We start from the raw sequence: 9,423 nt of genomic DNA on the forward strand, positions 1-9,423 counted from the left end.
GGATATCCTTAAGATCATATACTCTTTGGTTGGTTTGGGAGTTGAGTTGGCCTCTTATTTGAGTCAGGATAGTTGTTTGCTAGTTTATCCTACAAAGAACATGTGTCTTAAGTTATTTCTCCATCTCGGCAAGAATGAATAAACCAGTTTTCCCCTAATCTGTCTACCACAGAGACGTGTGGCTAGCTGGGAATGAGCCCAGCCACATGCCAGTCGATGATTTCACTCTATCCTTTTAGCCTCTACACTCGTGTCCTGAGATGCACTCACTCCTTTGCCCTCCCCTCCCATTCCTTTCCTCAATTTGCCAAATACCAAACTAGCTGCACAATGAAGTACAGATAAAGAAGAAGATACTATTGTTCAGAGTTAATGGTGTCTTGGTAGTGATAGTGCATGTGTAGAAGGTTTGTGTTGAACACTTGACATGAAACAAATCAATGCATTTATAAGCTCTGCGAAGTATGAACAAAAAAGAAAATAACTGCAGTAGATATAGTGCAAAGTTATTCTCCTGACTTTCTATCACGCTTAACTAGCTCCTAATCCAATAACCAGAGCAAATTTACCACCAACCATGGTGTCCAGAAATATAATGGGATTACACATCCTTCACAGGATCAGCGAAATTCAAGTGTGTAACTGTTCATGATATCTATTTTAACTCTGATTTACACAACATGGTTCATCGCAATTTGCAACAAATGTTCAAACAATACTCTACTTTAATAACATTAGCTCAACAAGCTGTTCATATTTTATCTAGTAGAAATAAAGGCCAAGCTTCCAGCACGTGCCAAGACTCAAATTTATTTAGTAATCTACACATATTATTTATCTGTCTCTTCTATAAAGATAGGTCCTGATCATTTACTGAAGTAACATATCGCGTGTAACCTTTCTTCTATCGAGAGAATGTCCACTCATCATTGGAAAAGAAAAGGCAGAGGGACAATACCTAAGCCCTCCAAAAGCAAGGTTCACTTGTAAGTTCTAACAAGCAAGCAACATTTCAAGCTGTTCAATGCGACAACTGATTTATTTATTTTCTGCAACAAGGCATTTCAGGCGAAGAGAGACAGGTATAATCAATACTAATTACGCTCCCGAAAGCATGTGGCAAATTATGACCAAGGAAATAAATAAGGGATACACAAGATAATACAACGCCGAGACAAACCAAAATGTTTAGGGACATGACAGGGCATTTGGAAATGCATACGGCATCTGCCATCATCATCAGATAAATTTCAACAACAAAACAGAAACAGAAATATAGTGTTCAGCCCAGGTCCCATCAATATCAGATTGGTACATCACAAGTTCACAACCATCCTTATTGGAAGCAAAACAGAACAGAGGCAACCTAGGTTTGGAGGCAGACCTGGGGCGCGCGCTCGCGGATCACTCGGACAGGGCTTCGGCGGAGGCGGAGGCGGCGGAGAGCTCCTGCTGCTGGAGGCGCTCGAGCGCCTTGTGGTGCGCCCAGGTCTCGAGGGTGAGGTCGGGCTTGGCGTTGAGCCCGACGCCGAGGATGACGACGGTGAGGAAGGAGGTGACGTAGCAGGGGAGCTCCCAGTCCTCCCACTTGCGCGACTCGCCCGGCGGCGGCGGCGTGCGGTTCATCGGGTACCCCTTGGGCCGCACCTCGTGGCCGGGCGTCGTCCACCGGCCCCCGCCGTCGCCGTGCCCGCCGCGGAGGCGCGCCGCCGCGCTCAGCCGCGCCCGCAGCATCCCTCCCGCCGCCGACGAGATCGCCCGCATCGTGCCCGGTTGGTGCGCGTGTGCGAGGTGGGGATTGGAGATCGGAGAGAGAGGGGTCGCCGATTTGGGGGCTGCTGATCTGCGGAGACGAGGAGGCTGGCTGGGGTGTGGACGCTGCAGAGTGCAGAGAGTGGTGTAAGTGGGCTGGACTTGGTCAGTGTTGGGCTATGCTAGGAAGAAGTGGGGTGATCTTTAGTGGGCCGGAGGTTGGAAGTAGCGAGTATATTTTCAAAGAAATATGGACTAGTTCTAAAAGGGACCGCCGAAAAAAACATAGAATTTCCTCTCCAAATGAGATGAGAATATGTTTCAAGCATATTTTTTTAATATTAGCTATGTGTGTGTCATTCCCCCCAAAAGAAAAGCTATGTGTTATATATATATATAGACGAGAATATGCTTTAAGATTTTTTTTAATAGCTATGTGAATTATTTCTAGATTTTGGTCGGTTCTTTCACTTAATTACTGCAGCTGTACTTTTGCAAGTCGTGATTTAATAAAGACTGCCATATTTCTTAAACAAAAACTGACATGAAATTCTCTCAAAAAAAAAATACTAAGGCATTCTTTTGTCAATATATCAGCAAAAACTTCTAGAAACTTCTACGCTCAAATCTGAAAAATGAATGATAGCTCCATCTACTTGGCCTGGCTTTTGTTAGGGGAGAAATGATTCTGGAGTATGAAAAACTAATAGGACAAAACACAAGCCATTGATCAGCTCTCTCAAACTGTCACAGCATACTAAACTTCATCATTCGTCCACTTTAGGTGGAAGGTTCACTTGAACAAGTACTGACAAGTGCAAATCGGCTCACATGACTCAGCTTCTACAGTCTTGAATTCAAGCTCAGAACACAGCCAAGACAGGGACTCTCCATACATGCAGACAGCAGAAATCAGTAAAGCATGCTGTTTGGGATTGGATCGTTTATTTATACACTTCCCAAAAGAATACCCCATGTTTGCAGACAGCAGAAATCAACAAAGTGTGCTGTTTTGAATTGGGATCTTTTATTTAAAGATATCACACAAGAATCGTGGCTTATTCATCGTGGATAAGGGTGAGATTCAGCTGGTCCGCTATTGAACATCCAGCGACTGCCAATCGTGGAACGACAGCCCGTCAATAGTGGATGGCCGGAAGAGGAGCGGGTTAACGTCCCACCCTTCCAGGCTTCCTCTCGACCATCTCATCCTGACATTGTCAACCTCCAGGCCTGAGATGTGCTCCAGCATCATACCGCCAGTCCTGTGCTTTACCATCTTCTGGCACCCAGGTCGGTAGTCATACAGGCCCCCAGTGTAGTTTGTCCACCTCTTGTAGGTCAGGTCAACATTCTGGAACTTCAAGTTGCGAAGCAAGCCGTGCTTCGATCCAGCCAGGAAAACACCGTTTTCTGATACTGACGAGATGTTGATGAAACGAACATCTGAAATGGTGCCTTCTTTGGAATCAGGGTGCCTTGGACAGGTAGTGATGTAGATCGGTTCAGCTCTCCCCCACCATGAAGGATGGTAGTACCTAGTGCGCATTTTGATGTTTGAGAATGTCACATCACTAACGTTCCCTGCAAAATTATGTATCTCCAAATCAGGATGCTTAAATGGCACACTAATTAAAGCAATAGCTCAAAGTACAACATAGGATCACTGCTAAGTAAAATTTCAAGGTGCCAAACCAATTCAACACTTTATCCAGAGACAAATTTAAGCCCAAGCACTACCTGTTAATTATTATCTTTGCTTGGCCTAGGAGGGGAGCCGGGGCAGTGCCCCCCACCCCCCCTCCCACCCCCAATGCCTCAAAGTGGCAATCAACATATCAGTTTTTTTAATAAGATATTCAGTTATGCCGCCTGATAGTATGATAGTTCATTGACAATTGGAAGCAAAAAAAAATACCTCCATCACGGATCTGCATTCCAAGTCCTCGATGCGAATCAACTATAGTAATGTTGTCAAAGAGCAGCTTCTCAAAGTTGAAAAAGCTTGCGCTTCCAAATTTGATAGCGCACGATTTAGTACGGATCCAGCAATTTGTTGCTGTCAAGTTGTAAACAGGCCCTGTGCTAGACTTTGGGCAGATCGCATCATCTCCGGTGTCTATGTGGCAATCGGTGATGATCGTGTTGTTTGAATCCTCGATGTCAATTCCGTCATTGTTAGGAGTGTTGAAATCCCCGTATATAGAGACATTGCGGATCACCGAGTTGTCACACCTGACAAGATGCAGGCTGCAGAGAATGCAAGCATATATCAAGTAACAGTTGAAAGAAATTTTCATTTTTCTAGTTCAGTGATTCTACCAAAGTGTGTTTAAAGTCTGTAGTGGACATATAACATGTAAGAGCTAATAACAGCAACTGATTGCAAATGTGTGTAGTTGGTTAACTACTAGTATCATTATGAACTGATTGCTAATCTTACCAAATAGTATCGTTCTGTCTCGAGTGAACCGACAACAAGTAGTAACAACTAATAACAGCAGCTGAAGGCGAATGTGTGTGCTTCTAGTATCATCAGAGTTCAGAGTGAAAGGATTAGACAAGTCAGCGCATTTACATGACTACACTACATTTGTTCAATCAGTCCAGAGGTTTCGCCAATGTATGTTCTATGAGTTGGATCAGAGCGAAGCTAGGGAGCAAGAAGAGCTGACCACCACAGGGCCGGCTGGTTGAGGGTGATGTCATGGACCGCGACGTCCTTGGAGTTGATGAAGCCGACGAGCCGCGGGCGGCACTCGTCGCCCAGGCAGTCCCCCGTGGCGTTCCAGCTGACCATGATGTTCTTCTGGGCGCTGGGCGTGACGACGAAGGCGCCGCCCTGGCCGTTGATCTCGCCGCCGCCGGTGACGCCCGCGCCGGTGGTGTTCTCGGCCAGCACGACGTACCAGCGGCGCGACTCGGGCGGGTAGTCCCGCTGGCGGGTCCCGCCCAGCAGCCGCGCGCCGGGGGCCACGTCGAGCACCACGCCCGAGCGGAGGCGCACGGTCGCCGTCAGGTAGTCCCCGGGCGCCGGGAGCAGCACGCGGCCGCCCCCCGCCGCCGCGCAGGCGTCGACGGCCGCCTGGATGGCCGCCGTGTCGTAGCGCGACCCGTCGCCCGCCGCGCCGTAGTCCGCCACGGAGAAGACGCGGGCGGGCGCGGGCCGCGCGGCGGCCGGGAGCAGCAGCAGCAGGGCCGCGAGCAGGAGGAGAGGGGGCGCTGCCATTGCGGCGGTGACTCGTGTGCTCGTCTCCGAGCTAGCGATGGTGGAGCTGCTGTGGGAGCATGGGGTGGGAAGGAACCGCACGCGAAAGGCTCGGCTTTTGCGGTTGGATCGGAGGACATGTCGCCGTCAGGAGCAGGGGGGAGGAGGAAGATGATGTGGGGGCGAGAAAGGGGTTTGTTGCTGCTGAAAGGGGGTGAGCGGATAAAGCTGCTGCAGAGTGCTGACTGGGAGCTGATCGGAGTCGGACCGGTTGTTTTTGCGCGAATCGATCGGGAGCTGTGTTTGACTTGTTTTTTTTAGGGAGTGTTTGACTTGCTTAAATGAGTAAAATGCACTTGAAATTGTAGTACCTGCCGACCAGTTCTTATGGAAGCCGGATATTTAGGTCTTGTATAATGCAAGGCGCTTATAAGGAATAAACCAATTTATTAAGCATCAGTGTTTATTTTTGAGGAGCACACACTTAGAGCTAGTTCTTTTAAGGTGATTCTCAACAACCGAGCCTGGGGAATCAATAAGCTGAAAAGAACTCCGACTTGCTTCTCCAACATCATCCAAGAATCATCAGAATCAGTGTAATGAAAATTCGGCTCAAACCCATGAGATTCTAGCGATATTGTGAGCTCCTGCAAAATAAAACGGTTTAAATTAAGTCACTACCTATATTAGAGCTTGGAATTACATCCAATATGCCACCAACCCCAAAAAAAGAATATTCCACTCGAGCCGAACACCATCGCACACATGAAAACAATCATGCCAGCCCCTTTTTTTCTCTCACTCGACTCCCCAGCCGCCACTAGTTCCCTCGATCCCCAACCGCCTCCAACATCGAACGCCGCCTCGGTCTCACTGGCACCTCCCGCCCTGCCCTCGTCGGAGCTCGCCTGATCTCGCCAAGCAGCTCCGGCCCTGCCTTGTTGGAGCTCGCCCTGCCCTCGCATGAGCTCACTTGAGGCCGTCTCATCCCTCCCCGCTCTCTGGTGAGCTCCTCTTCCTCCTCGGCTCCCCGTCTCCTCTGACCTCCTCCCTGTTAAATTGATGGCCGATGCCAATGGTGGTAAATTGATGGCTGCGTGTCAATGGTCTCTGTTAAAACGATTGCTAGATGATTTGTTAGTTGCTTGTTTGCTAAATGGATGAATGGTGCTCTTGTCCATGCTACTATGAATAGAGGATCTGCATGTAAATTTTCTTGGCTACTATCAATGTTCAAATGTATAACGAATGGTGCATACGTTTGGTTCTTTTTTGCTGCTGCTTGGTCGATAGATGGATCAGTGTATGTGCTAATGGATATATGTTGTAGATGGAGAAAGTTGAAAAACCCAAGGGACCCAAAGTAAACTGGGACAGTGCGGCGCATACCAATTCTATGGATGTGTGCGTAGAGGAGGTGCGAGCTAATCACCGCTCCGGCACCACTTTGACCGACATAGGAAAGCTAATTTGGTTAGAAAGTTCAACGATACAAAGGGCAACAATACCATGTACCAGAGTTTCAACAACACCTGCCGATGGGGAGACATGAGACATTCGACCATCATCTCGGGCCGAACACCATTGCACACACACAAAACATCGGGTCAGCCTGTTTCTTTCTTTCTCTCTCGCTCGACTCCCCAGTGGCCACCGGTTCCCTCGATCTGAAGGAAATACGCCCTAGAGGCAATAATAAAGTTGTTATTTATATTTCCTTGTATCATGATAAATGTTTATTATTCATGCTAGAATGTATTAACAGAAAACTTAGTACATGTGTGGATACATAGACAAACAGAGTGTCCCTAGTATGCCTCTACTAGACTAGCTCGTTAATCAAAGATGGTTAAGTTTCCTAACCATAGACATGTGTTGTCATTTGATGAACGGGATCACATCATTAGAGAATGATGTGATGGACAAGACCCATCCGTTAGCTTAGCACTATGATCGTTTAGTTTATTGCTATTGCTTTCTTCATGACTTATACATGTTCCTCTGACTATGAGATTATGCAACTCCCGAATACCGGAGGAACACCTTCTGTGCTATCAAACGTCACAACGTAACTGGGTGATTATAAAGATGCTCTACAGGTGTCTACGATGGTGTTTGTTGAGTTGGCATGGATCGAGATTAGGATTTGTCACTCCATGTATCGGAGAGGTATCTCTCGGCCCTCTCGGTAATGCACATCACTATGAGCCTTGCAAGCAATGTGACTAATGAGTTAGTTGCGGGATGATGCATTACGGAATGAGTAAAGAGATTTGCCGGTAACGAGATTGAACTAGGTATGATGATACCGACGATCGAATCTCGGGCAAGTAACATATCGATGACAAAGGGAACAACGCATGTTGTTATGCGGTTTGACCGATAAAGATCTTCGATGCTACGATGGAGATCAAGGTGTCAAGCCGGTGACGATGGTGATCATGACGGTTCTTTGGAGATGGAGATCAAAGGCACAAGATGATGATGGACATATCATATCAGTTATTTTGATGGCCTGTGATGTTTATCTTTTATGCATCTTATTTTGCTTAGTACGGCGGTAGCATTATAAGATGATCTCTCACTAAATTCAAGGTATAAGTGTTCTCCTTGAGTATGCACCGTTGCTACAGTTCGTCGTGCTGAGACACCACGTGATGATCGGGTGTGATAAGCTCTACGTTCACATACAACGGGTGCAAGCCAGTTTTGCACACGCAGAATACTCGGGTTAAACTTGACGAGCCTAGCATATGCAGATATGGCCTCGGAACACTGAGACCAAAAGGTTGAACGTGAATCATATAGTAGATATGATCAACATAGTGATGTTCAACATTGAAAACTACTCCATCTCACGTGATGATTGGACATGGTTTAGTTGATATGGATCACGTGATCATTTAGATGACTAGAGAGATGTCTATTTGCACACGTTCTTAAGTAATATGATTAATTGAACTTTAACATATCATGAACTTAGTATCTGATAGTATTTTGCATGTTTATGTTGTTGTAGATCAATGGCCCATGCTACCGTTCCCTTGAATTTTAATGCGTTCCTAGAGAAAGCTAAGTTGAAAGATGATGGTAGCAATTACACGGACTGGGTCCGTAACTTGAGGGTTATCCTCATTGCTGCATAGAAGAATTACGTCCTGGAAGCACCACTAGGTGCAAGACCCGCTGCAGGAGCAACTCCGGGCGTTATGAACGTCTGGCAGAGCAAAGCTGATGACTACTCGATAGTTTATGTTGGGGAACGCAGTAATTTCAAAAAAAAATCCTACGCACACGCAAGATCCATCTAGGTGATGCATAGCAACGAGCGGGGAGAGTGTGTCCACGTACCCTCGTGGACCGAAAGCGGAAGCGTTTAGTAACGCGGTTGATGTAGTCAAACGTCTTCGCGATCCAACCGATCCAAGTACCGAACGCACGGCACCTCCGCGATCTGCATACGTTCAGCTTGGTGACGTCCCTCGTACTCTTGATCCAGCTGAGGCTGAGGAAGAGTACCGTCAGCACGACAGCGTGGTGGCAGTGTTGATGAAGTTACCGATGCAGGGCTTCGCCTAAGCACTACAGCGATACGACCGAGGTGGAAATCTATGGAGGGGGGCACCGCACACGGCTAAGACAACTGTCAACTTGTGTGTCTTGGGGTGCCCCCTCCCCCGTATATAAAGGAGTGGAGGAGGGGAGGGCCGGCCCTCATAGGGCGCGCCCAAGGGGGGAGTCCTACTCCCAGTAGGAGTAGGTTTCCCCCCTTCCCTTGTTGGAGTAGGAGAAGAAGGAAGAGGGATGGAGAGGGAAGGAAAGGGGGGGGGCACCCAATTCGGATTGGGCTGGGGGGGGGCCTCCACCTGCCACCTCCTCCTCTCTCCCACTAAGTCCCAATAAGGCCCATTGACTCCCCAGGGGGTTCCGGTAACCCCCCGGTACTTCGGTAAATGCCCGAACTCATCCGGAACCCTTCCGGTGTCCAAACATAGCCTTCCAATATATCGATCTTTATGTCTCGACCATTTAGAGATTCCTCGTCATGTCCGTGATCACATCCGGGACTCCGAACAACCTTCGGTACATCAAAACACATAAACCCATAATACCGATCGTCATCAAACGTTAAGCGTGCGGACCCTACGATTTCGAGAACTATGTAGACATGACCGAGACTCACTTCCGGTCAATAACCAATAGCGGAACCTGGATGCTCATATTGGTTCTTACATATTCTACGAAGATCTTTATCGGTCAAACCGCATAACAACATACGTTGTTCCCTTTGTCATCGATATGTTACTTGCCCGAGATTCGATCGTCGGTATGATCAGACCTAGTTCAATCTCGTTACCGTCAAGTCTCTTTACTCGTTCTGTCGTGGAATTAACACGTCAGATGTCCTAGGTGTAAGGACTTAGTCGTGAGGCCAGCGCATCTATGTAGTAGCTTGAGAGGGG

At 47.6% G+C, this 9,423-nt stretch overlaps 2 protein-coding genes across 2 annotated transcripts; both read right to left on the bottom strand.

The window, feature by feature from the left end:
* Window positions 1-1,207: 1,207 nt before the first annotated feature.
* LOC109751593 (uncharacterized) lies at window positions 1,208-1,883 on the bottom strand. Its single transcript, XM_020310473.4, has one exon. It carries the CDS (start codon window positions 1,762-1,764, stop codon window positions 1,405-1,407), a length of 360 nt encoding a protein of 119 aa, XP_020166062.1. The 5' UTR covers window positions 1,765-1,883; the 3' UTR covers window positions 1,208-1,404.
* A 610-nt stretch (window positions 1,884-2,493) lies between these two features.
* Window positions 2,494-5,118, bottom strand: LOC109751589 (probable polygalacturonase). The gene is made up of 3 exons (XM_020310467.4): window positions 4,428-5,118; window positions 3,671-4,002; window positions 2,494-3,336 (listed from the first exon to the last, which is right to left on the bottom strand). The coding sequence occupies exons 1-3, from the start codon at window positions 4,979-4,981 to the stop codon at window positions 2,849-2,851; spliced, it is 1,374 nt and encodes a 457-aa protein (XP_020166056.1). The 5' UTR covers window positions 4,982-5,118; the 3' UTR covers window positions 2,494-2,848.
* Between the last annotated feature and the right edge of the window lie 4,305 nt (window positions 5,119-9,423).

Source organism: Aegilops tauschii, chromosome 5, assembly GCF_002575655.3.
Source record: "Aegilops tauschii subsp. strangulata cultivar AL8/78 chromosome 5, Aet v6.0, whole genome shotgun sequence".
Taxonomy (NCBI): domain Eukaryota; kingdom Viridiplantae; phylum Streptophyta; class Magnoliopsida; order Poales; family Poaceae; genus Aegilops; species Aegilops tauschii.

Coding starts and splice junctions, on each gene's coding strand:
- LOC109751593 (XM_020310473.4), bottom strand. CDS start 1,764: ATGCGGGCGATCTCGTCGGCGGCGGGAGGGATGCTGCGGGCGCGGCTG.
- LOC109751589 (XM_020310467.4), bottom strand. CDS start 4,981: ATGGCAGCGCCCCCTCTCCTCCTGCTCGCGGCCCTGCTGCTGCTGCTC. Junction 4,003..4,427: donor AACCAGCCGGCCCTGTGGTG/GTCAGCTCTTCT, acceptor CATTCTCTGCAG/CCTGCATCTTGTCAGGTGTG. Junction 3,337..3,670: donor AATGCAGATCCGTGATGGAG/GTATTTTTTTTT, acceptor ATAATTTTGCAG/GGAACGTTAGTGATGTGACA.